The following is a 27,138-nucleotide window of genomic DNA, read 5'->3' as shown; positions in this document are numbered from 1 at the left end:
TTTCAAATTTTCATACAAAATATAATAAACAATTTAACTTTTTCAAATCCCAAAACAATCATAATATTAAAAAATAATATTTTAAATTTTCATCTAAAATAAAAAATTTTCATTTCACCATCAAAACCTACCCTAACTATCAAAATGTTGAAGAACCGAAGGTTGATATGATTTTTGGGACTTAAGAATATTTTTCTCAACTGGGCACATGTGCAGCGTACACACATTGCCTTTACTAGTATATATATACACACATATACAAATTAATATTCATAAATATTTGGCTCTGATACCAAATATGTGTATATATGTATATATATATACTATACAACGTCTTTTTGGTAACGAATATTATTTTTTTAAAATAATAAACGTTGAAACGGGGCACCAATTTGGGGTTAAGTTAATCATAATTCACCTAACTACCCCTTGGGGTGTAACCAGTTTAGTTCGATCTGGTTTTGTACATTTTTCATAACCGGACCAATATTTACCAGTTTTGAAAATTTAAGAATCGATACCAAACTGATTCATTACTAAAATCAGAACTTCCAATTTTTCTAATTTTGGTCTGGTCTGGTTTTTCAGATTTTTCAGATTATCTATGTTAGTAATAATATAATGTTTACATATACTAAATTATTAGTTTCATACTAGTATTGAATTTAACTATAGTTTAAATAAATTCTATATTTTCTATGAGTATATATGATCAAATGTATAAATATATTTACAAAATAAATATATATTATAATTTATTGTGCCAAAAATATATTTATCCTTGATATATATATATATATATATATTAAAAATAAGTTTATAATAATAACTTAATATTAATATATATGTTTAATATTAAAATTTTATATTATATTAATTTTGTAACTTTGTTGGTTTGTTCATTGTTTTGGATTCAGTGGTACTTTTTTGATATTTTGTAACTTTGTTCATTTTCACTATGTGTTTGAGTTTTTCTTTCTCATTTATTTTTTTATTTTTTTGGGTTGGGAAAGTTGTAGGTGAGTGCTGGATGGGAGGGGAGAGGGGGCCGCCGAACCGACTGACGTCAGTTTTACATAAATCACACTGCCGGCCGATCGGTTCCCTGTCGGTTGGAGTCGATGGCGGTCAGCAGTGACAGTTTCTATACAGCCCTAAGACAGACCATGGGTTTGCCCTCAAACCCCAGCACAAGGACGGAGGGCCCCGCCCCTAAGATGAGGTGGCAGATTCAATGGGGGTTGGGGTGTGAGAACAGCACTCTTTATACTAAACACGTAATATATATATTACATATCTTGACTGGTTGTTACAATTATTTTTTATCTTAAACTTTATTATATATAATTATATATGTATAAAAATAATACTATTATGCTATCACTTACCGCTCAAATGATCTTATTGACGTGTACCATCATATGATGTTATTTGATTTATAAAAAAATTAAAATTAAAAAACACAAACATAAAAGTAATGAAAAGAACCTAAAGTTTCCTCTTCTTATGTTTTCTAGCGTACTTTTGTTTTAAATATGTTTTTCTTTTATTTTTTAATAAATCACATTGCACAAAGAGTTATCTAAACATTAAGTTTCATATGACTGACGAAATAGGAGTTCTCTTATGTAAAATGGTGTATAAAAAATAATATTTATAATCGTGAAATATATAAATAATGTGTAACTTTTTTAAAATAAATGAATATATATGAGATTTATACTAAAAAAAATTTATTTTTTTAATAGTAAACTCTATATTTTTTTCTCAAAACGATTATTTAATGTTTGGGCATTCTAAAAATATATATAGCTTTACTCATGATATATTATATATATCAAATATTTTATTCTATTAATCATTTAGAAGGCAGTTAATTAAAATGTGCCCTAATTAAAATAAGATGTACTACGTAATTGAAGATGACTGAAAGCAACAAAAATTAAGGCTTTTGTTTCGGCACGAAAATGAGATGAGATGATTTGTAAATAATAATAAAATAATTTATAAATAGTTATAAAATAGTTTGAATTAAAATATTTTATGTAATTTAAAAAAATAAAAAATTGAATAAAAATATTATAAAATTAGAATATGATATTTTAATATAATCTTTATAATAAAATTTTAAAAAGTTGAATTATTTTTTATATTTTATTTAAAAATTTAAAAAAATTATAATAATTAAATATTAAAATAAGAAATTGCTACTTTTTTCACTAATAGCTCCCGCTGGGACCACTACTAGGACTTTTTATTTTTTTATTATTTTCTTACCTTATAATTAGCCTAATTAGGTGAATATATTTTAATAATGTTGTAAATTCTTTTTTTTTTTTTAAATCCATAGAAAAAGTTTTTTAAAAAAACACATTAAATTAATTAGCGGGAGCTCCGCCGCTCATTAAAATAAGATATAATGGGGTAAGATGCGAAGTGCCATCCAGCGCTGAGACAGAGTCAAAGACAGCTTGAATAATGCAAAAGAAACGTGGGGAGTAGGTACAGTCTGCTGAGAACACATCCTCTTGAATCGGTTGGATTCTGATCGATCTCCATCTCAGAAAGTCTGACTAATAGTGCAAAAGAAATGGACGTCAACGCCTTTTTCGTACGATCAGCTTCAGACTTCAGGCACCGGTGGGACGTGTTACTGAGCTTCAGAGGCGAGGACACCCGCCACTCCGCCACTCCTTCACTGACGACCTCTACAAGTCTCTCGAGAAACAAGGCGTTCGAGTCTTCTTCGACGATGAGGGTTTGCGTGCAGGGGACGAGATCCAGCCAGGTCTGATCGAGGCCATCGAGGACTCGGCCGCTTCCATCGCTATCATATCCCCGAACTACGCGTCTTCGCATTGGTGCCTGGAGGAACTTTCTAAGATATGCGAGTACCGGACGCTCTTTCTTCCCGTCTTGTACCGAGTCCACCCGTCCGACGTTCGGCGACAGAGGGGACCTTTCGAAGAACACTTTAGAAACCATGAAAATACGTACAAGGACAAGGTTATGTGCTGGAGGAAAGCTATGGAAAAGGCTGGTGCAATTGTTGGATGGCCTTTCGATAAGAGGTGGTATATATATAACTATACTCTTTGCCTTGTTTCCTTCAAATAGTGGTACAATGACTCTTTCAAAATCCCTAGTCTGATTATCAAGATTCACTTAACAGAAGAATAATGCACGTGTCGAAACCCATCTAAATTCTAATCATCCTTTTTCAAGTTCTTAATTGTGTTTCATGTTGTTGTGAGTCTATGCGAGGATCCTGTGACTCTTAGTTTTAGGTTAAGATTATACTTCACTTGTGGATCGAAGAGGAAGATAAGGGTCCTTTAATCCGTAAAAGGCTTTTTCTTCAAGAGGGCTTTTCCCTTCGGTCTTCAATTTAAGGTATCTGTGTCCACTCGGACTGTTTATTTTATGTGTACCTAAAATTTGGGGGAGATTCTGTCAACTTCCAGTAGTGGGGGATTTCTTTTCTTATAAAAAATTGTGGTAGAAATTTCTATATGTTTACCCTCACTACCCTTTCAATGTTTCATTAGATGTGAATTAAGCTTTCAATATCCTTTTATCCTCGACTGTTGATTTCCACAAGGGGGGAAACTTTTTAAATCTGCTTGAAATTTCCATGCATCTAGTTTATGACATTAGATGAAACTTGAGTGTAGATCTCTATTTGATTTGATTTAACGGAGTATAAAGTATTAAATAAATTTTTTTCCTAAATGATTGATCTTGCTCACATATTTTTGACCAAGGGACATCTGGATTATTTCATAATTATGTAAATAGTGGTGAAATGAATAATAATGAAATATTTGAGTTAAGACATTTTGTCGGGTTTTGAAAAAGGAATGAGAAAGTTGTATAAAAATTTTATAAAATTAAAAAATTATTTGAATATTATTTTATTTACTTTTTAACGAGAAAATGTCATAGTTTTATCGAAAACTTTTTTTTCCAAGGGATTTCAAACTTTTGTGGGGCTTTTTTAAGCTACGTACAAACCCCTAATCCCCTGGCGGGGATTGGCCTCTGTTTATAACGCCGAGGACAAGAACATTTTTACGATTTGCATTCTAGCTCACTGAATATTGGACATGCATGATGCACCAATATTCCGGTGTCTCTCACCCTTAATTACAATCGATATGACCAATGAGTCTCTTGAAAATTTGTTATTATCTATATATTTCTTGAATCATTTTTTTTGTATTCTATTGAGCACTTGATCATTTCATCTACTTTTTCATTATATTTGATTGATCAATCCCAACCCTTCCTATGTTGACAAGATTTTTTTTTTTATTATATCGTCCTTATTATCACAATAAATCTACTCAAATTTTTATATTAAAATTTGAAAAAACAAAGATTCGAAGATGAAAAGTTTCTAACCATTTATGAATTATTAAATATTCAATGGAGGAAAAAAGTTTGAAGTGGTTATTGATTTCCATTAGTTGTCTTTTTGGCTTTCCCATTACTTCAACTCTTCTATTATTAGCCCCACCTTGCCACCCCATCGTCTACCACCCTGGCCCTAGCTGGGAGGTGACGACAACCATGCTCACACATGCTGGGGGAGGTGTGCTGGGGTTAAACCGAGCCCAAAAACACATAAATATATATAAATTTCGTTATCAAAATATTGTCATTTTGGTAATGATTTTTTTTTTTTTAAATGAACGTAGAAACGGCGTCGTTTTGTTTTGGGGGTTAACTTAACCCTAAATTCCCTCCCCCAACAGGAAACTCTCTTGTTTTTCCCTCCCTCTCTCTCCTCCATCGCCTCCGTTGTCCTCTCTCCTTCTCGTAGTCATTGTCCTCTACTACTCATCCTCCTCCTCAACTCCTCTCTCAGTCTGTGAGTTTTTTTTACTAGTTTAGGATTTTTTTTATTGTTTCTGATTTGAATTATTGATGTGTATTGTATTATAGATTTGATTTGTATTTTTTTTATTGTTGTGGATTTTTTGTATGATTTTGTTTATTTCTTGTGTTATTTGAATCATTCAATTTTTTGTTTATTTTTTTCCATTCTAGCTGTGGGGCCATGGGCAGTGGACGGGTGGTGGATGGACCACAATCCCGCCACTAGGATACTGTAGTGGATTCCGGGGGCAAACACCCCCCATGCGGAGGCGGGGTGTGGCAAGGGGACAACCCCACCCCATAGGGTGCGTGTAGCATCCCTATTTATTTTTACTTTTACTTTTTAAATAAAGAATACAAAGACTATTCAATTATTGTAAGGATTGACTCTCCGTTATTTAATCATTTGGCTTCCTCAAGTATTTTGCTTTAAAATCTTGTATTCTCACTGATTAATTTTGATGTTAGTTGAGAAATAATAATATTCATTCCTCAAGATCATAATAATATTTTTCTATTTTAGATTCTCTTTGATAAAAATTTTGGACAAATAATGCATGAGAGTCACGTAATTATACTATCATGCATTATTTGTGCACATCTTGTGAGTGAACGACTAGTTGTTGTAGAAGCCGATGCTTTTACATCATCATTTGGTCAATCAGAAGTTGATGCATTTGCTCACAGGCCTCATTTAAGGCGACATTAATGCTCTAGAGAAACAATTTTTCAATTCATATATTAGAGAAAATTTATTTAGAAACCTTCTTTTCAACACACCTAGTATATCCCTGATGTGGAAAATTTCCACATTAATAATGCTAAAAAATAGTTTGTGTTTTAGTTTTTTTAAAATTATAATTGATCCCACTTTAAGTGGTTTGCACACACTGGTTTTTGTACAGCAAAACTCCATACATTATTCTCACCTATTTTGTGTTTCTCTGTTTATGATTCCGATCCTACATGATATATAGATATGGAATGACTCGTATGACTGCAAGCCTTAAAAGAGCTCAAAGAATGTGAATTATAGTAATAGGAATGATTATTGAAGTCTTATAATTGACATCCTTGTTGCTTATTTTCTATTCTTAGTGAAAGTGATATTGAGGCGGAAGCGTGGTTGATTGAATCTTTAGTCAAAAGGGTGCTGACTGAACTTGCCAAAACTCCGGTGGGTCTAGATACATATATAGTTGGGCTTGATACTCGTCTTGAAACATTAACGAGTTTGTTGGATGTTAGATCCAATGGAATTCGAGTTCTCAGATTATATGGGATGGGTGGGGTTGGTAAGACAACCCTTGCCAAGGCTCTTTGTAATAAAATTATTGGTCATTTTGATTGCCTTAGTTTCATTTCAAAAGTAAGAGAGAATTCTGCAAAAGATGCAGATTTAGTATCCCTTCAGAACAAAATTATCCATGACCTTTCCTCGGGTAAGTCTCCTGTATATTCTGCAGGTGCAATCAAAGAGGTACTTCAAGAGAAGCGAGTTCTTATTGTTTTGTATGATGTTGACAATATAAGTAAGCTTGAAGCACTCATTGGAAGAAGAGAATGGTTTTCTGAATGAACTAGTTTGAATAAATGTACATAGCTCCATATACTTCCAGATTCAATAGGAAATTTGAATTCTTTGCACCATTTGCTAATGGAAGAAATTGTAGTCACAGAGTTGCCTGAAAGCTTTGGGATGCTTTCTAGCTTAATGATATTAAAAATGGCTAAGAAACCTCATTTCCCATCAGCTGGAAACAAGGTACCTAAAGAGGATTTGGGTGCAGCTGAACAAGAGAAACATAAGCCTTTCATACTTCCAATTTCTTTCTCCAATTTATGCTCGCTTGAAGAACTGGATGCTCGAGCTTGAAATCTATGTGGTAAAATTCCCGATGATTTTGAAAGGCTGTTGTGGTTGGAGATTTTGAATCTAAGTCATAATAATTTTTTCAGCCTTCCGTCCAACTTGGCGGGTCTTTCGTTTTTGAAAAAGCTTTTATTACCCTATTGCGAGTAGTTGAAATATCTTCCTCCACTTCCCTCAAGCTTGGTAGAGGTGAATGTTGCAAACTGTACTACATTGGAATTGGTGTCTGATATCTCAAAGTTGGAAAGCTTGCACGAGCTGAACCTCACAAACTGTGAGAAGGTGGAGGATATTCCGGGCCTTGAATGCTTGAAGTTGTTGACAAGGTTGTTTTTGAGTGGTTGCAAAGCATGCTCGTCTGTGGTAAAAAGAAGGCTTTCCAAGATCTCTTAGTATGCCTGGAAACAAGATTCCAGCTTGGTTTGCTCAAGAGGTTAGATTCTCATAACGCAAAAATCATGATATCAAAGGTTTGATAATAGGCATTGTCATCTCCCTCAACCCCCAAATACCTGATGACATAAGAGATCAACTTCCTGCACTACCATGTGTACAAGCAAATATTGTTAAACTGAATAAACTCTTGTTCAATACAATGCCAGAGTTGAAGGGAGTTCCAAAGACGAATGAAGATCACATTTACTTGTTTCGATATCCAAGTTGTCATCCGTTAGTTTCAAAGTTGAGAGATGGTTATGACATAAACGTGAAAGAGCAAGACCCACCGTTTATCAAGGGAGTTGAGGTGAAAAAGTGTGGGTTTTATTTAATCTTCGAAGGTGATGATGATTATGAGGGAGACGAAGAATCGTTGGACAAGAGCCATTTATCCATTTATGAAAAACTAGCAAAGTTTTTAAGCTTTCCTAAGGATGAAGATTACACCTCTGAATCGAGTATTGAAGTCGAGAGCCAGATCATCTGCAATGGATAGGGGAAGAAGTGTGGGGAGGCTTTTTGAAACTTGTTTGGGGTTGCTTTTGTTGTTAGAAAAGAAGGGACCTGCAATGCAAAAACACTCGAGAGGCTAGCAACAAACTTTGTATGCTCTTGTATCTTAATTTATTTTTGTTGCCACTGTCAGTGTCTTTTACTCTCTTTATTTTCATATGTCCTACAATGCAACATACTAAATACAAACACATACACATACACATGATATATGTATATATATACACACACATACAAATATATATGTATATGTAAATTGGAGCACAGTTTCCAAAAACGGTTCGATTCAAGCTGATTCAGTCAATTCAATTTGAATGGATTAGAAACCAAACTAATTTTAGTGAATGTTTAAATCATTCACTGAATTGCTTTAATTGATCGATTTAGCCTGATTTGAATCGAATGTTGCCGATTTTAGACCAATTTTAACTGATTCTAACTAATTCAAAGTTGTATTTATTTTTATGTTGTTAAACAACTAAGGCTTTTTTAATTTCTTGTACAAAATATGATAGAACTAAACATATATTAACTTTTTTATCATTGTATTTACTAAATATCGCAAAAAAAAAAAAAATTGAAAGATAAAACGTATAGTTTTTTTTTTTTTCCTTTAGTAGAACAAAAAATTAAGAGACGAATGAGTATTTTACATTACATTTATGATCGTGCATAAAATTCTATATTTGTCATGTGTTTATAACTTAATGGCCTTTATCTTATTCGTATATGGGAAAAAAATGTCAACAATTGACGGTTAATATATAAATTACATGTTTATTGAAACTATTTAGGTTCATATAATTTTTTATTGAAACTAGTTAATAAATTTATATTTTATACTCTTTTATATATACGATTAAGGTGTAATTAATTTGAATAGTAAGATGGAATGATATGAAACCGTTTATGTATCCAAATTAAGCTTAAATGTTTGAATTGCATTATATACAATTTTTAATATTGAAAATTGTCATGAATGGGATGTGTTAACGCATATTTTCGTCAACAAGCCGTAAGAGGATAAGGATCGCCCCCCCTGGCGCGTCGTGGCTGACGTGGGCCCAGGTCGGTGATGTGCTGGCCCAGCGGTGTTAGGCTTGGACTAGGCTGTGTAAGACCTAGGCGAGTCCGGTGTGGCTATACGAAGTCCATACATATGGCTATTGTGGTAAACAGTGTATGAATATAGATTTACCGTCTCTTAAGGTCTCTCATCCTCACTGTATGGTAGATTTACCAATCATTCTACCGGTTTAGACACTACCACTGGTTGTCGGATTTGGAGATTGGAGAAGTCATCCCGTAAAACATTTCAGAAGTCTGGCTAAGCATCTCTCCAAAAGTTCCCTCCCGTAGATCCTAGAAGCCCTCTGAAGTCCTTTAAGTCGTTCGTCCCCTCTCCTTTTATCTCTTCCTCTCTCTCCATTATTATGTCACATCAACTCACCTCACGTCTTTTTCTTCATCTCCTGCCTTGCTGACATAATTTTCTCCTCTCCCTTTCCCTTCCATGTACTTCCTCATTTTTTTCTATTTCGTCCTCTAGTGAAACCTATGACGCCCCCAAATCCCCACGCACGGACACGGGGAAATCGAGACGTCTGGATGATGACATCACGGGTCACCACCCTAACGACGTGTGCCAAGTGTGTGCAAAACCAACAAAGTGCACGAGAAAAACGCAGCGAAAAGCAAGTCAATAACTAAGTACCAGAATTTTTCTTGTTTAATACAAAGCTATTACAAAACGTACATAAATAAAATATTACAAAATACGCATATAACATAATATCAAATACAAAGCATAACATCAGCAACCCGGCGGAGCCGCATCCTCGGGCTCAGCCTCCTCCTCCTCATCCTCGAACTCTGCACCAAAAGCTACGGAACCAAAAATGGTACCGCAGGTAAGTAAAACCCAAACACCACCAGATAAAAACACATAGAACTCAAACAACATGGATGCAAGAAAAGCCAATGCACATGTCCCGCAAAACCACATTTTTACCACGCACGCCAAAAAACCCATTTGGCCTATAAAAACATATTCTCAAAACCAAGCCTCGCCATTATCTCAGATAATGGCCCCAACCACCATTTTCCCAGAAAATGGATCAAAAGCCTCAAAACCAAAACTCGCCATTTTCCCAGAAAATGGTCCACATCCGAAAACCATAAAAACAATCCGGTTCTGCATGCACCATGATCTCCCCTAGGGATCATTCGCACACCCTGGCTCTGTGCCACACCGCAGGTAACGACTACGCATGTGACACCTAAACAAGCGATGCCCAGACTCGCGCCCCGCGCGTATCTGGTCAGGCCATCCTCTAGCCCTCGCCAGCGAAGGGCCACGGAGTCGGTGAGTAGAGTAATGCCTAGACTCGCGCCCCGCGCGTACCTGGCCGGGCCATCCTCTAGCCCTGCTCCCGTCATCGTCCAGCGACAACTCAAGGGATGTCACTCAGTATTATCCACTCCCGAGTGACCAGAGGAGCTCCACCGAGATAATAACCCATCCCGGCTTGGGCTCGTGAGACACACGCACCCGAAAATCCATTCACACCAGCAAAACAGGATTTCTTAAATAAAATAAAATACACGTGCATGCACCATGCAAATGCAATTATCAATGCACAAAACAAACAACCAACCATAAAACAATAAATCAAGCAACTCCGTCTTCCATCCATCCGACCCCCGAATTCCTCGGACTCAGTCCGGAATCAACCAACCAGCAGCAATAAATAAATTGAATGGGCAATATATATTTAAATCTGAAAATAGGGTTTGGAAAATACTTACAGCGCTATATGGCAATTTTAGAAAACACCCGGAGTTGCAAACGGCGGAGAAAAAGCAACGTTACAGTGAAAATTCACTGTGGCCGTGGGTTGTGAAATACCCACTTTTGAACGGGGACAAACCAGGGCTTGGGATCGATAGGGAATGGTCTAGGGATGATTGTGAAGCTATTGGAAGTGGTGGTTGGCTGTGGGTGGCGGCGAAAACGCCGGAGAGAGGCCGGATTTTCCAAAAATGAAAGCTAGCTCGTGGAAGCTGTTCCGGTGGTCGTTGGAGGCCGAAAATAGGTGGGTTAGGACGGCAAGGGACCGGTGATGAAGTGGTGAAGAAATGGTGGCCGGAGGTGGAGCGACGGCGGCGGATCGGAGCAAAAACCGTGCAGCCTTTGACGGGCTTTTCCGGCCAAACGGCCGGCTGGATGGGGGTGGGTTTTGGTGGGAGGTGCGCCGAAGGGAGGGGAGTCGAACGGTGGCGGCGGTGAGCCGCACGGTGGCCGGATGGCGGCGGGTCGAGGCTGAAAGAGGCTCCGGCGAGAGAGAGAGAGAGAGAGAGAGAGAGAGAGAGAGAGAGAGAGAGAGAGAGAGAGAGAGAGATGGGGGGGTCGACGCGGGGAGGAGAGGAAAAAAAGAAAAGAAAGAAAAAAAAGAGAAAAAGAAAGGAAAAAGAAAGAAGAAAAAAAAAAGAGAAAAAGGAAAAAGAAAAGAGGTGTAGGGAAAGAAGATGAGGTCTAATCCTCATTCCGGGAAAACAACACTTAACCGCCGCAAAGATATTAAAAACTGCAAACAACTAAAAGAAATAAAACACAACATCAATTAAATTAAAAACTAATTTTAAAACGCAATAATTTAAAATAAATAACTAATATATTAATTAAAACAAAAACAACAATCTTAGCGAAAATACAAGCGAAAGCGGGTCATCACATTCTCCCCCCTTAAAACAAATTTCGTCCTTGAAATTTACAAAATCAACCACCAACTTAAGAGCCACATAAAAACACACAAACCAACTGTGACCAAGATTAAGATACATACATTCATCCTTCAAACAAGTATGGGTACTGCTCCCTCATGTCCGCTACTCGCTCCCAAGAGAAGTCTTGAACTAACGGATCTCCCCAAGCCACTTTAACCAAAGGTGTCGTCTTAGACCTCAACTGTTGCTCCTTCCAATCCATGATCTGCGACGGAACAACCTCATAAGTGAGATCTGGTTGCAACTGAATACCTGCTGGGTCGACGAAGCGTGGCTCTTGCTGTCCAAAACTCTTCTTTAGGGATGATACGTGGAAGACATCATGAACATCCCCAAAATAAGCTGGCAAAGCAACTCTATAGGCGACGGACCCTACCTTCTCCAGAATCTGAAAAGGGCCGACATACCTCGGATCCAACTTCCTCTTCTTACCAAAACGCTTAACACCTCTCATGGGAGAGACTTTGAGATAAACCCAATCACCAACTTCAAAAGACAACTCTCTCCTCCTGGTATCATCGTAGTTTTTCTGGCGACTCTGAGCTGCCGCCATTTTATCTCTGATGATCCGGACTTGGATTTGCATTTCTTGAATTATTTCGGGTCCGATTATCCTACTCTCCCCGACTTCATCTCAACACAAGGGCGACCTGCACTTTCTCCCATAAAGAGCTTCATAGGGAGCCATCTGAATGGTCGCATGGAAGCTGTTATTGTATGCAAACTCGATGAGCGGCAAATGGTTTTCCCAACTCCCTTGAAAATCCATGACACATGCTCGCAACATGTCTTCAAGGGTCTGAATTGTGCGCTCTGACTAGCCGTCTGTCTGCAGGTGATATGCAGTACTGAACTTCAACTTAGTACCCAAAGCTGCCTGCAAACTCTTCCAGAACTGCGACGTGAACCTCGGATCTCGATCCGACACTATATTCTTTGGTATGCCGTGCAGCCGCACTATCTCCTTGACATATAAGCGGGTCAACTTACCCAAAGAGTCGGTGTTATTAACAGGCAGAAAATGAGCACTCTTCGTTAACCGGCCAACAATCACCCAAACAGAATTTTTCCCACTAGGCATTCTCGGCAAACCCACTACAAAGTCCATCGTGATGTCATCCCATTTCCACTCAGGAATAGGGAGGGGTTGGAGTATACCTGCAGGTCTTTGATGCTCGGCCTTCACTTGACGGCAGGTGTGACATTTCTCAACATACAAGGCAATATCCTTCTTCATTCCATCCCATCAGTAATTTTTCTTCAAGTCCCGGTACATCTTTGTACTGCTGGGATGAACTGAATAAGGGACCGCATGAGCTTCTGCCATGATTCGTTCTTTGAATTCCGAATCCTTGGGCACCACTCTGCGATCTCAAAACCGAAGTATCCCATCGTTATCCATGTTATAATGCAACGGCCCTCGAGATTTTCTAACTCTTTTTCTGATGTTCAGCAGCTTTGGAGAGTCTTCAATTCTTCAAAATCAGTTACCCGAATATCAAGAACTGAAGATAAAACCTCTTCTTGCTGCGAACTCTCTATAAGGAGCCTTCTCATCCCACAAAGCAACGAATCCAATTCTGATGGCTCGACTTCATCTTCTAAGTGCGACTTCCGGCTCAAAGCATCAGCAACTATATTAGACTTCCCCGGATGGTACTTGATCTCACACTGATAGTCACTGATTAGCTCCAGCCATTGCCTCTGCCTCATATTCAGATTTTTCTGGGAAAACAAATGCTTCAAACTCTTGTGATCAGTAAATACCTCGCAAGCTTCCCCATACAAGAAGTGCCGCCAGATCTTGAGAGCAAAAACAATCGCAGCCAATTCTAGATCGTGCGTCGGATAATTCTTCTCATGGTCCTTTAGCTGACGAGATGCATAAGCAACAACCCGTCCTTCCTGCATAAGGACACAACCCAAACCAAACTTAGACGCATCACTGAAGACTACGAATGGCTTATGCGATTCTGGGAACGCTAACACTGGTGCCGTCGTCAACCGGTTCTTTAATTCTTGGAAGCTTCTCTCACATTTCTCTGACCAAAAAAATTCTGTATTCTTCCGAGTCAAAGCTGTGAGAGGTCCGGATAGGCGAGCAAAACCCTCTACAAATCTTCGGTAGTACCCGGCCAGCCCCAAAAAACTCCGGATCTCGCGCACTGTAGTCGGGCGCTGCCATGACAAGATGGCTTCTACCTTACTAGGATCAACAGCCACACCGTCTCGGGAAATTACATGCCCAAGAAATTTAACTTCTTCCAACCAGAATTCACACTTGCTGAGCTTGGTGTACAGTTGGTGTTCTCTCAATTTCCCAAATACCAGACGAAGATGATACACATGCTCTTCAACATCTCGGGAATAAATCAGAATATCATCAATAAATACTACCACAAAGGAATCCAGATAAGGTCGAAACACTCGATTCATTAGATCCATGAAAGCAACAGGGGCATTAGCTAACCCAAACGGCATCACCTTAAATTCGTAGTGTCCATACCTCGACCTGAAAGCAGTTTTAGGCACATCCTTGTCTCTGATCCTCAGCTGGTAGTATCCCGACCTCAAATCAATTTTAGAGAACACGGCTGCTCCTTGAAGCTGATCAAATAAATCATCAATCCGCGGGAGAGGATATTTATTTTTGATGGTCACCTTATTCAATTCCCGATAATCTATGCACATACGGAGGGTTCCATCTTTCTTTTTAACAAATAAAACTGGTGCACCCCACGGTGACGTATTAGGCTGAATAAATCCCTTCTCTACCAGTTCTTGCAACTGAGTCTTCAACTCTTTTAATTCAGCCGGTGCCATGCGATAAGGAGCTTTATGCACAGGAGCCGCTCCAGGTTCCAAGTCTATAACAAACTCCATTTTCCGAACAGGGGGTAGTCCGGGCAAGTCATCCACAGACACATCGGGGAATTCTTTCACAACTGGAATGTCTGTCAAAGACTTCTCCTCGGACAGCGTGGACACCATCTGAACCAAGAATGCATCCGCTCTCCATGCAATCTCTCTTTTTGCTTGAATTGCCGATATAATTACCGGCTTTTCCTTTAACTTACTCCCTGCAAATTCTAGACAATCACCATCTGGAAGCTGAAAGCTAATTATCCGACTTTTGCAATTAATACTAGCAGAATATCGGTATAGCCAATCCATTCCGAGGATGATATCAAAACCCAACAGCTTGAATACCACCAAATCAACATCCAAGAACCTTCCCTCAAAATTTAACGGGCATCCCAAAGCAACCTTGGAACACCACACCATTTCACCATCGGGTAGAGCCACTACCATAGCCTTCGGCAACGATTCCGTGACCAAATTACACACCCGTGCAAACGTGGAAGATACAAATGACTGCGACGCACCAGAATCAAACAAAGTACAAGCATAAAACTCATACAAACAGACTCTTCCTGAACCAAACACATCAACCCATGAAATCCAAAAAAGCAAGGAATAAACCAAATACACCAAAAATTAAATCCAACTTAAAATTAAATTAATTCATACCTGTAATTACTCCAGCATCATGGGTCGCTGGCGCCTCATCATCCACCTCTCCGGGTGTGACAGCATAAACCCAGGCTTGCACTGTTTGTCTCGGGTTTGTTCTTCCACTGCGTCTACCTCCACGGTTTCCTTGAACTGTTCTTGGACATTCTCGGGCAAAGTGACCCTGCTGGCCACAATTATAACATCGAGCCCCACCAGAAGGGCACTCACCCACATGGGCTCTATTACAAACTCCGCAAACAGGCACACGTCCTCCCATGCGAACACTTGAGGATGCTTGCGGTCGAGTCCCGGTCCGCTGAACAAATTTCTGAGGCGAACCCGAGCTGCTTCCTTCACCAGAAAAACTCCGCCTCTTATGTCCTGGAGGGGAGCCCATACTTAGATTGTTTTCTCGTTCCACCAGGGTGGCCACATCCACTAATTCCTGAAAAGTGGATATCTGATGGCTGATCACCATATGGCGTATATTAGGGCGCAGTCCCTCCTGAAAACGATCAGCTCGCATCTCCTCTGTGGCGATAAGGTGAGGAGCAAATCGCTCAAGTTCTATGAATCTCCTGGCGTACTGTTCCACTGTCGTGCCCCATTGGACCAAATCTGAGAACTCTCTCGCCTTTTGCTTCCTTACCGATGCGGGAAAGAAGCGGTCATTAAACTCCTTCTTGAAGCGCTGCCAGGTCACCGGAGCGAAAGATCCCAATTCTGATTCCAGCATCACCCTCTTGGTATCCCACCAATCAGACGCCGTGCCTTGCAAGAGATAGCTGGCGTAGAGTACCTGTTGCGCCTCGGTGCATCCACACACCTCAAATGTTCTCTCCAAGTCCTTGATCCACTTTCCAGCTCGAAGCGGATCCTCTTCTCCAGTGAAGTGTGGAGTCCTATGCGCCAGAAAGCGCTTATTGGTGCACCCGGCTTGCACCATGCTGCTAGATCCTCCCGGGTAAGGCCAATGCCCTCCCTGATATGGCCAAGGACCTCCTGGTTGCGGCCAAAATCCTTCCTGTTGTGGACAAGGCCCTCCTTGTGGCGGTCAGGGACCCCCTTGTTGTGGCCAAGGTCCCCCTGGTTGTGGCCAAGGCCCTGTCTGTTGTGGCCTATAATTTTGCTGCATAAACTCCGTCATCTGCCGTATGGCTTGAGCTATGGAGTCATCCCTTGATGTATTGTCCTGTGGCTCCTGAGTAGATTTCTTTGGCCTTCCCATTTTCCTGCCACCACAACCTTTGACCCCCTTTCAGAAAACAAAAATAAATAAAACCAACAACCAACAAAAACAGAACCAAAGATCAACACCACATCACACCAAAACAAAAGAAACAACTTGCAAAAACATAACTAAATAAATAAAAACAAATAAACAAACTCAAACAAATAAAACAAATAAAATAACGGTACTTAACATAATTTTCAAAACACAACTTTAAAAGCATTCTGGTATTACTTATGGGACATGTGGTCTTACCCAGAGCTAAACCGCTCTGATACCACCTGTGACGCCCCCAAATCTCCACGCACGGACACGGGAAAATCGAGATGTCCGGATGATGACATCACGGGTCACCACCCTAACGACGTGTGCCAAGTGTGTGCAAAAGCAACAAAGTGCACGAGAAAAACGCAGCGAAAAACAAGTCAATAACTAAGTAACAGAATTTTTCTTGTTTAATACAAAGCTATTACAAAACGTACATAAATAAAATATTACAAAACACGCATATAACATAATATCAAATACAAGGCATAACATCAGCAACCTGGCGGAGCCGCATCCTCGGGCTCAGCCTTCTCCTCCTCATCCTCGAACTCTGCACCAAAAGCTGCGATACCATTTTTGGTTCCGTAGCTTTTGGTGCAGAGTTCGAGGATGAGGAAGAGGAGGCTGAGCCCGAGAATGCGGCTCCGCCGGGTTGCTGATGTTATGCTTTGTATTTGATATTATGTTATATGCGTGTTTTGTAATATTTTATTTATGTACGTTTTGTAATAGCTTTGTATTAAACAAAAAAAATTTTGGTACTTAGTTATTGACTTGCTTTTCGCTGCGTTTTTCTCGTACACTTTGTTGCTTTTGTACACACTTGGCACACGTCGTTAGGGTGATGACCCGTGATGTTATCATCCGGACGTCTCGATTTCCCCGTGTTCGTGCGTGGAGATTTGGGGGCGTCACAAAACTCCTCTTGGTGGGCTTGGGCTTTGAGAGCCCTCATCGGCCTAGGACAAAAATCACCTCTAACAAGATGATTCATTGGATTGATCCTTATCCCATTTTGAACCCGATTCTTATTTTTTGAGCTTGGTAGAGAGACTGGCGCAAGAGGTGGGGGGAAGGTTGTAACATGGGTGGATATTTTATAACAAGTCCTATTATATATAAATATATATATATATATATATATATATATTTAGAAAAAAGTGACTGAGGATCGATGAATCATACTGAGTCATTTTCACTTTGTGGACTATAAATATAAAAGATAAGTGATATATACATAAAATAATTTTACAATTTGATATATTACATCATATCAAATTATGTTAATTTATAAATTTATTTTTATAAAAATCTCTTTATCATTAAAATATTTCTCATATAAAAACAATCTTACGAATAAAGGTGTCATGTGGAAACCTCATAATTCGGTGTCCCAAATCCTTCAAGAGGTGCAAGCTATCAAGCAACGAGGCTACCGTACGTAAAGAATTCAATCGTGGAGAGCCTCTACGGGCGGGATTAGGCGTAAAATTGGAATTGGAATTGGAATTTACACCATGCAGTAAGACACAACCACGTCAACGATTTAATTTTGCTATCGTGGGCATAACTACAGCAGAGTAAATAGAAAAGTTCTGCAGATATCTGAAACGGGTCCGCTCAAGCTCTCTCCTCCATTTCTCTCAAGCTGTCTCTCTTCTCAAGTCCATCAGCCTCTCTTTCCTCAAGCCCAGCTCCGAAATGCTTTATGGCATCTTTTGAGCAAGTTCACAGAAAGAAAACATGGCATTCTCACCGGCTATTAGTCTCTCTCTCCTTTCCACCTGCAATCCTTTAAAAAATTCCCGGAGTCCTATGGCATTCTCACAGAAAGAAAATGTGGCTGGGAAATGTTTCCTTTATCCATTCTAGAAGTGGAGGAGCCAATGTAGAAGAAGCTGTAGAAGAGCACTACGACCTGCTTGATTCGAACAAAACTTTTCCATTTAGCCTTTTAAAAATTAAAACTTCGATTCTTTAATTGAAGAGTTAAATATCTAAAATTTTCTCTTTTTTTTTTTTTTTTTTTAACATTAACATTCATCTGCTGCTGTTAATCAAAGCCAAGTAATAGAAAATAGAGCAGAGGACACAAAAACTGAGGTTTCAATATCTGATCTCTGTCTCTTTGACACGGGTATTTTTTTCGAACCGAAATTCCTAATTTCTTTATCAACCACTTCCCTCTTAAACCTGGAATGCCTTTTAATTTTATAAGTAAAAGGTGTGTTCGATTCAGTTTGGTTTAGTATATTTTGTTTTTTGGGTGATGAGGTAAGGAAAAGAGGGACAGGGAGAGGACATGAACGTGTTTGTTGAGGAGATAGAGAGATGTAAAGAGAAACGGATTCAGGAGAGTGGGTTTGTTGAGACTGAGGGGAGAGAGAGAGACGACTGAGGGGGAACAATCGGTGTTATTGGATCTACAGTAAAGTCATATGCCCATTTACAGACGGGCTTTGCTACATACAGTCGAGAAACGCAGTCGGCGTGCAGTCAGCTGTACGGAATGAATAAAAAAAAATTATAAAAAAATTATTTTATATTTAGGGGGACCTACATGAATTATAAAAAGTTATAAAAATAGTTTTTTTTTTCATGTAGGTCCCGTATTAATTTTTTTTTTACAGTCGACTGCACGCCGACTGCATTTTCTAACTGCACAAATCATTTCTGTTAACAGATACTCACATTACTATGAATAATAATTTGTATACGTTCCCATTATATAAGCTTCGCGTATACCTATTATTAAAAAAGCGCATATCTCACCATGAAAGAGATATAAAAAGATCACCTTTTTTATGCCTTTTCTAGCATGCAGCATTATTCTATTAATATTAGTTTGCTAATTAATATAATATATATATTATATATACCAGTAAGTGAAAACAAAACTGCCTCAAGGACAGAAATTAAAAAAAAAAAAAAATCCCCAATCTTCTTAGGAGATCTTTTTCATTTTATGAAAAATCTTCCTCACTTTTTTGTTAAAAAAATAGAAATTCCCTAGAGAATGAAGTTCAATCTAGCATCATTACCTTTCATCAGCCGCCACACATGAGACTATATACTAGCATTAGCGGTGCCACAACCATCTCATCTGGTAAGTACACCCACTCACTAAGGGTGTAGCCCAAGAGAGTCTCCGGATAAAGCCATGCATTTGGCCATTTTTTCATATTCTTAATCATTTTAAAAAAATAAAACATTATTAAAAAACGATTTCTTAATTCCTAAGTAAAAATAAAATAAAAGAAAGCGTCCGGAAAATGTCTTGGAATCACTTCTTGGTGACTCAAGCATTTTCCTTCTTAAATAGACAATTTTTGAATCTTTTGTAAGACATTTTCAATTTCATCTCTACTTTTGTATCAACTGTACTTTTATTTATACAAAGGAGGGGGGAAAAGAAAAAGAACACAGAGATACTTATGCTCGTGGACAAAGGAATCCTTGCGTGCCATGATGATCTGAAGCGAGCACCGAATCAAGTTTAGAATATTAACACTACCAATACATGGTTTGCTTGTTGTTCCAACCTCTTTTCCAAAAGTTGGAGAATACATATCAATTGGAAGGTGTTCCCTTTCTTTAAAAAATAAAAAGTACTCTTGATGAATACTGCAAAAGATATGGACGAAGACGCCGCTGCCGTCTCATCAACCTCAACTTTCAGGCTCCGGTGGGACGTGTTCCTAAGCTTTAGAGGCGAAGACACCCGCCACACCTTCACTCACAACCTCTACAAGTCTCTCGAGAAACAGGGCATTCGAGCCTTCTTCGATGACGAGGGGTTGCGTGGCGGGGACGAGATCAAGCCGGGTCTTTTCGAGGCCATCGAGGACTCAGCCGCTTCCATTGCCATCATATCCCCAAACTACGCATCGTCGCACTGGTGCCTGGAGGAACTTTCCAAGATATGCGAGTATCGGAGGCTCCTTCTTCCCGTCTTCTATGGAGTCAACCCGTCGGACGTTCGGCGACAGAAGGGACCTTTCGAAGAACACTTTAGAAACCATGAAAAGACGTATGAGGGGGACAAGATTAGGTGCTGGAGGAGAGCTATGGAAAAAGCTGGTGCAATTGTTGGCTGGCCCTTCGATAAGAGGTAGTGTATATATATATATAACTATCCTCTCGCTAGTCAAATAGCTACATGATAAGAAAGATCTCCCAAATATTTATGAGGAAAAAAAAAAAAATACAAGATTCCTTTCGTTTTCAATTGTTGATTGAGTTACAACCTTAGGGCTGAATTAATGCTGTGTTTTTAACGTTAAGAATATACTTTAGGAAGGGTTTCCTCTAATCATTGAAATTAAAGGCTTTTATTTCTTCAAGAGCTTTTTTCCCTTCTATCTTTTCTCCTCGGAAAGGGATGTTGGACCGTACGTAAGTTCATGCGTATTTATGAGATGATCAGCAGGGCTCTCTAATTCTAATAATTTTGAGCTCCATTGTATGTTTTTGGGAATTTTTTTATTAGGATTGATTTAAAACTTATTAACAATACCTTCTACTCACGAGATTCTAGTACTGTTGAATTCGACAAGTTGGGGGTTTTTTAATTTCTTATAAAAAGTTGTGACGATAGCAAGTTCTTTTTATTTTTCCTTTCTACCTTTTTTTTCATTATTTAAATACATTGGTGAAGGGTTTCGAACCTAAATATTTTATTTTAAAAATCGGGTCATATATGATCTGGTTATTAGGCTCTTAACCCTTTCTGACTTTTCCCCTAGTTATGCAATAAGCTTTTAAAGATGCCAGGCACTACTTTCACTTATAAATCCATCAATAAAACTCATCGATTGGAAATTTTTATTTATTTAATGATTAAGAAATTACATTTTAATAAATTTGTAATTGTTTTAAATATTTAAAAAATCTAAAAAAATGTTTGCAAAATTAAGAATTTTGGCTGTTATTCTCACAACTAATATTTTTGAGTTTTACTATATACAAGCACAATTGCGTACTAATCTATATACCAATACTGATTCATTCATAATTAAGATTTAAATTAACATTGTTTTCAATAAAATCCACTTTTTGACCAATCACATCACATTAGTGCATAGATTAGTACACAATTGTGTGTGCAATTATATTTTTCCAATATTTTTATACGTACCAGGTATAATTTGTATGTTGTATTCATCTCCGTACGCACCTTTCTTATTTTTATTTATATAGTTGTTTTGATTAACATGCTCATTGTTTTTGGTGTCCTTTATTACATTGGTAAAACGATTAGGCTAGATTTGGATACAAAAAATATTTTATCTTATCTCATTTAATTATTATACTTTTTTAAAATTTTTTACATAAAATATAATAAACAATTTAATTTTGTCAAATCTTAAAATAATAATATTAAAAAATAATATTTTAATAATATATTTTTTCAACTTTTAACTTTTATCTCAACTCATTATCAAAATAGTGACACATTTTCCATTAACTACATTGTAATTCACATTGTATCTCAAAATATTCACGGTTGCAAATATTTTTTCTCTATTACGAAACTTCAAAAGAAATGTTCATCGTTTTATCAGCTGTGATTGCTAAAAATGATTTCTTGCCCCAAGAATACATTTTTAGGTCTTAAACATCAAATCTGTTATTACTTTCTTGTTGTTTGAAATAAGAACTATTTGATGATTAAAGACTTTAAATTTGATGTTTAATTAACATCCTCAGTTTCTCATTTCTCAATTCTTATTAGTGAAAGCGATGCTGAGGCAAAAGAGCAATTGATTGAATCTTTAGTCAAAAGGGTGTTGATTGAACTTGCCAATACTCCAATGGGTCTGGCTACATATACAGTTGGACTTGGTTCTCGTCTTGAAAAACTTATGAGTCTGTTGGATGTTAAATCCAATGGCGTTCGAGTTCTTGGATTATATGGGATGGGTGGGGTTGGTAAAACAACCCTTGCTAAGGCTCTTTGTAATAAAATTGTTGGTCATTTTGATTGCCTTAGTTTCATTTCAAGAGTAAGAGAGAATTCTGCAAAAGATGTAGATTTGGTATCCCTTCAGAACAAACTTATCCATGACCTTTCCTCGGGTAAGTCTCCTGTGTATTCTATCAGTGCAATCAAAGAGGTAATTCAAGAGAAGCGAGTTCTTGTTGTTTTGGATGATGTTGACAATGTAAGCAAGCTCGAAGCACTCATTGGAAGAAGAGAATGGTTTTCTGAAGGAAGTAGAATCATCATCACGACAAGAGATAGAGAAGTTCTACACGAACAACATGTCACTGCGTTTTATGAGGTCACAGAGTTGGACTCCTCTGACGCACTAAAACTTTTTAGCTACCATGCAATGAGAAGAGAGAAACCCAATGACAAATTTTTCAGTCTGTCTGAGGAAATGGTGTCACTTACCGGGGGTTTGCCATTGGCTTTGGAAGTATTTGGTTCTTATTTGGTGGATAAGAGGAGTAAAGAGGAATGGAAAGATGCTCTGCAAAAGTTGAAACAGATTCGTCCACGCCATCTGCAGGATGTGTTGAAGATCAGTTTTGATGAGTTAGATGCAGAAGAGAAGCGTATATTCCTTGACATTTCATGTTTACTCATAAATATGGAAATGAAGAGAGAGGATGCAATTGATGTATTGAAAGGTTGCGGTTTTAAGGCTGAGATAGCAGTCAGAGTCCTCATAACAAGGTCACTCATAAAGATTACAGAGGACAACACTTTTTGGATGCATGATCAGGTTAGAGACATGGGAAGACAAATTGTTCTAGATACTAACCCTCTATATCCCAATATTCCAAGTAGGTTGTGGGATCGTGATGAAATCATGACCATCTTGAAGGGTGGGAAGGTAGGGCTTCTTTTTAATGATTTTTATTTTTTCAATTCCTCAATTGTGGATATAACATTTTAGCTAAAAGTTTTAAGTGGAAGATATTGATCTAACTAAACACTCACATGTGCCAGAAGAGGTGCGTGCTTCCATGTCTCTGTGATTAAAAAATGTGTTCTGTAATTTTGTTATCCGCTTGTGTTACCGCATGCACTCTCTGTTTAGTGAATTTGTGTATGATTTCTAGTTGTTGACGATTGATAATGATAAACTTTTGGAGAGACGAAAAAACAAATTCTCAAGCTAAATCTTCACACTGTATTCATTGTACCATTAATAAGGAAAAGAGTTTACAGTTTATATAGACTGCTGAAAATTTAAGTTAAAAAGCTGCTTCTTACCTCTGCAGGAAACATTAAAAATTCGTGGGATGTTTTGCAATTATCATAAAGAAGTTTGTACATAAATACTTGATGTTGTCAGTTTTCTACCTTTCAGTCGAGCCAATTCCAATGTTTAAAGAAGTTTCCTTTTGATAACAGGGAACAGGATGCATAGAAGGGATCGTGCTGGACTTTAAAATGAGGCCCTTTGTAAAGGATCCAAGCGGTGACAGAATTTCTTGGGAAAATTTTAAAAGGTCGCCCAATTTTACCTCTGTATTGACATACTTGGAAGAAAGGCATAAGAAGTGTCTTGAAACTAAAGCAGAGAGAGAGAGCGAGGTAATACTATACACGAAGTATTTTGAATCTATGTCTAGTCTAAGACTTCTACAAATCAATTATACAAGATTGGTAGGACGGTATAAGTATATTCCTGCACAACTGAAGTGGCTACAATGGAAAGGATGTCCTCTTAAAAGTCTTCCTTCCAATTTTTGTCCTCGGGAACTTGCTGTCCTTGACCTCTCAGAAAGTAAAATTGAACAAGTGTGGGGGAGGTACAGTAACCAGGTATGCTTCACTTGTCTACTACAAAAATTTGGTTTTCAACCAAGACTTGGATCTTCATGATTTAGGTTAATATGTTTAGGGTGTTTTGCGCTTGCACTTTTTGTCATAATTGTTTGTGATTGTCTCTCTTATACTTCTTGTTGGCCAGGTAGCTGAGAAATTGATGGTTATGAATCTCCATGGCTGCCATAATCTTGTTGCTACTCCAGATTTCTCTAGACATAAAAAATTGGAAAAGCTTGATCTTGAGCATTGTCACAGCCTAATTAAGATTCATGAATCAATTGGAAACGTGAGTACATTACTTCATTTGAACCTGAGCAGTTGCTCAAACCTTGTTGAATTTCCTGCTGAAGTCTCTGGCCTAAAAAATCTAGAGAACCTAATCCTCTCCGGCTGCTCAAAATTGAAAAGGTTACCAATGGACATAGGTGACATGAGATCTTTGAAAGAACTTCATGTTGATAACACTGCCATACAAGAGCTACCTGAATCAATTTTTCACCTTACAAAGCTTGAAAAGCTTAAACTAAATGGTTGCCGGTTCTTAATGAAACTTCCCAATTGCATTGGAAAGCTGTCTTCCTTGAAGGAACTCTCTCTTAATAACACTGCTGTAGAAGAAATACCTGATTCTGTTGGATCTTTGCTAAACCTTGAGATACTAAGTCTAATTTGGTGTGAATCACTCACTACAATTCCAGATTCTATTGGCAATCTGATATCTTTGGCAAAATTTCTAATACATGGTAGTGCAATCAGAGAACTGCCTGCTTCTATTGGTTCCTTACCATATTTGAAGGACCTGTCAGTTGGGAACTGTCTGTCTTTGAGCAAGTTGCCTGATTCAATTGAAGGATTAGCTTCTCTTGTCGAGCTTCTGTTAGCCCAAACACCAATTAAAAATCTGCCGGATCAAGTAGGTGCCCTGAAAATGCTAAGGAAGCTTGAGATGATGAATTGTAAAGATCTTAAATCTTTACCAGAATCAATTGGAAGCATGTTCGCTCTTACATCTCTTAACATATCTAATTCCAATATTTCTGAATTGCCGGAATCAATTGGGATGCTGGAAAATCTTGTAATATTCAGGTTGAATAAATGTGGACAGCTTCGTAAACTTCCTGAATCAATAGGAAATTTGAAGTCTTTGCACCACTTGCTGATGGAAGAAACTACAGTCACAGAGTTGCCTGAAAGCTTTGGGATGCTTTCAAGCTTAATGATATTAAAAATGGCTAAGAAACCTCATTTCCTATCAGCTGGAAATAGAGTACCTAAAGAGGATTTGGGTTCAGCTGAACAAGAGAAACATAATCCTTTCACACTTCCCACTTCTTTCTCCAATTTATGCTTGCTTGAAGAGCTGGATGCTCGAGCTTGGAATCTATGTGGTAAAATTCCCGATGATTTTGAAAGGCTGTCGTCGTTGGAGATTTTGAATCTAAGTCATAATAATTTTTTCAGCCTTCCATCCAGCTTAAGGGGTCTTCTGTTTTTGAAAAAGCTTTTATTACCCTACTGCGAGCAACTGAAATCTCTTCCTCCACTTCCCTTAAGTTTGGTGGAGGTGAATGTTGCAAACTGTACTGCATTGGAAAGGGTGTCTGATATCTCAAAGTTAGAATGCTTGCGCGAGCTAAACCTCGCAAACTGTGAGAAGGTTGAGGATATTCCAGGCCTCGAATGCTTGAAGTCATTGACAAGGTTGTTTATGAGTGGTTGCAAAGCATGCTCATTTGTGGTAAAAAGAAGGCTTTCTAAGGTTTTCTTCGTCTCCCTAATGTCTATGTTTAAGAGCATGAATAATCTTGGATTAAATAGTTGCTCTTTTTACTTTCTTCTTTTTTCTAGGAACTATCGTGGATCAATATGCTAGCTGCTTTTTATTTTTTTCAGGTTTCTTTGAGGAATTTAAGGTCTCTTAGTATGCCTGGAAACAAGATTCCAGCTTGGTTTTCTCAAGAGGTTAGATTTTCAGAACGCAAAAATCATAATATCAAAGGTGTGATAATAGGCATTGTTGTCTCCCTCAATCCTCAAATACCTGATGACTTACGAGATAAACTTCCAGCACTACCATGTGTACGAGCAAATATTGTCAAACTGAATAAACTCTTGTTCAGTACAATGCCGGAGTTGAAAGGAGTTCCAAAGACGAATGAAGATCACATTTACTTCTTTCGATATCCAGATTGTCATCCATTAGTTTCAAAGTTGAGAGATGGTTATGTCATAAACGTGAGAGAGCAAGACCCACCATTCATTAAGGGAATTGAGGTGAAAAAGTGTGGGCTCTATTTGATCTTCGAAGGTGATGATGATTTCGAGGGAGACGAGGAATCGTTGGACAAGAGCCAGTTATCCATTTCTGAAAAACTAGCAAAGTTTTTCAGCTCTCCTGAGGATGAAGATCAAACCTCTAAATCTGGTATTGAAGTCAAGAGCCAGATCATCATGCAAGAGATAGAGGAAGAAGAAGTGTGGGGAGGCTTTTTTAGGCTTGTTCGGAGCTTCTGTTTTTAGAAAAGAAGGTACCTCCAATGCGGCAACAGGGGTATTCTTATTGGAATAGCTGAAGTTAAATAAAATCCTTCAAATAACTAGTAGAGATGAAAAATTGACTGCATTGGATTAGGCAAACTGATTTGAACCAAGTTTTAGCTACAGTATTTTCAAAATTAAAGTCAAATTTGCTTGTAACTATAGATGGAGCAAATCTTTAGTTTATTATTTCTTTGGAACACTCTCTCTCCTCTCTCCTCTTAATTTGATTTGTAATTAAGACATTTATATAAAATTTTAGATTAATTTAATTAGACGTTTGTGATTATTAGTATTAAATGACCATTGAAAATAGGTCTTTTTGACTAATAATTTAAAGAGAATATGATTACTAATTGACATATAATCGGTATAGTTGTAAAGTATTATAAAATTAAATAAATTAAAATTAAAAAAATTAAATTAAAATTATTTTATTATATAATGAATAAATAGATAATGCAATGTGGGAATTTGATGTAAATGGAATAAGCAAAGGCAAATTCATCTCGTATTAGCTAAAATTTG

At 37.8% G+C, this 27,138-nt stretch overlaps 2 protein-coding genes and 1 pseudogene across 3 annotated transcripts; all 3 read left to right on the top strand.

Annotated features, from left to right (window-relative positions):
- Positions 1-2,453: 2,453 nt before the first annotated feature.
- Positions 2,454-6,500, top strand: LOC122309377 (disease resistance protein RPV1-like). Of its 2 annotated transcripts, none has more exons than XR_006242422.1 (2): positions 2,454-3,071; positions 5,053-5,255. XR_006242422.1 is itself a non-coding variant. In XM_043122854.1 (2 exons), exons 1-2 carry the CDS (start codon positions 3,010-3,012, stop codon positions 6,458-6,460), a joined length of 543 nt encoding a protein of 180 aa, XP_042978788.1. In that variant the 5' UTR covers positions 2,454-3,009; the 3' UTR covers positions 6,461-6,500. The 2 variants fall into 2 exon arrangements, 1 of the variants encoding a protein (XP_042978788.1); XM_043122854.1 differs by lacking the exon at positions 5,053-5,255 and adding an exon at positions 5,980-6,500.
- LOC122309376 lies at positions 6,473-7,688 on the top strand (annotated as a pseudogene).
- Positions 7,689-19,648: 11,960 nt separating this feature from the next.
- Positions 19,649-26,810, top strand: LOC122308751 (disease resistance protein RPV1-like). The gene is made up of 5 exons (XM_043121959.1): positions 19,649-20,397; positions 22,021-23,128; positions 23,653-24,066; positions 24,215-25,831; positions 25,966-26,810. The coding sequence occupies exons 1-5, from the start codon at positions 19,904-19,906 to the stop codon at positions 26,590-26,592; spliced, it is 4,260 nt and encodes a 1,419-aa protein (XP_042977893.1). The 5' UTR covers positions 19,649-19,903; the 3' UTR covers positions 26,593-26,810.
- Positions 26,811-27,138: the final 328 nt, after the last annotated feature.

This window comes from Carya illinoinensis, chromosome 5 (genome assembly GCF_018687715.1).
Source record: "Carya illinoinensis cultivar Pawnee chromosome 5, C.illinoinensisPawnee_v1, whole genome shotgun sequence".
In the NCBI taxonomy this organism is placed as follows: domain Eukaryota; kingdom Viridiplantae; phylum Streptophyta; class Magnoliopsida; order Fagales; family Juglandaceae; genus Carya; species Carya illinoinensis.
The sequence above is the reverse complement of the archived record's forward strand: the minus strand, read 5'-3'. Positions and strand labels throughout refer to the sequence as shown.

What these genes read in the sequence shown, in the direction of transcription:
- LOC122309377 (XM_043122854.1), top strand. Translation starts at nt 3,010, where the DNA reads ATGTGCTGGAGGAAAGCTATGGAAAAGGCTGGTGCAATTGTTGGATGG. An exon ending in GGATGGCCTTTCGATAAGAG is followed by an intron (nt 3,072 to 5,979) that starts GTGGTATATATA and finishes TTCTATTCTTAG; the next exon opens with TGAAAGTGATATTGAGGCGG.
- LOC122308751 (XM_043121959.1), top strand. Translation starts at nt 19,904, where the DNA reads ATGAATACTGCAAAAGATATGGACGAAGACGCCGCTGCCGTCTCATCA. An exon ending in GGCTGGCCCTTCGATAAGAG is followed by an intron (nt 20,398 to 22,020) that starts GTAGTGTATATA and finishes AATTCTTATTAG; the next exon opens with TGAAAGCGATGCTGAGGCAA. An exon ending in TAAAAAGAAGGCTTTCTAAG is followed by an intron (nt 25,832 to 25,965) that starts GTTTTCTTCGTC and finishes TATTTTTTTCAG; the next exon opens with GTTTCTTTGAGGAATTTAAG.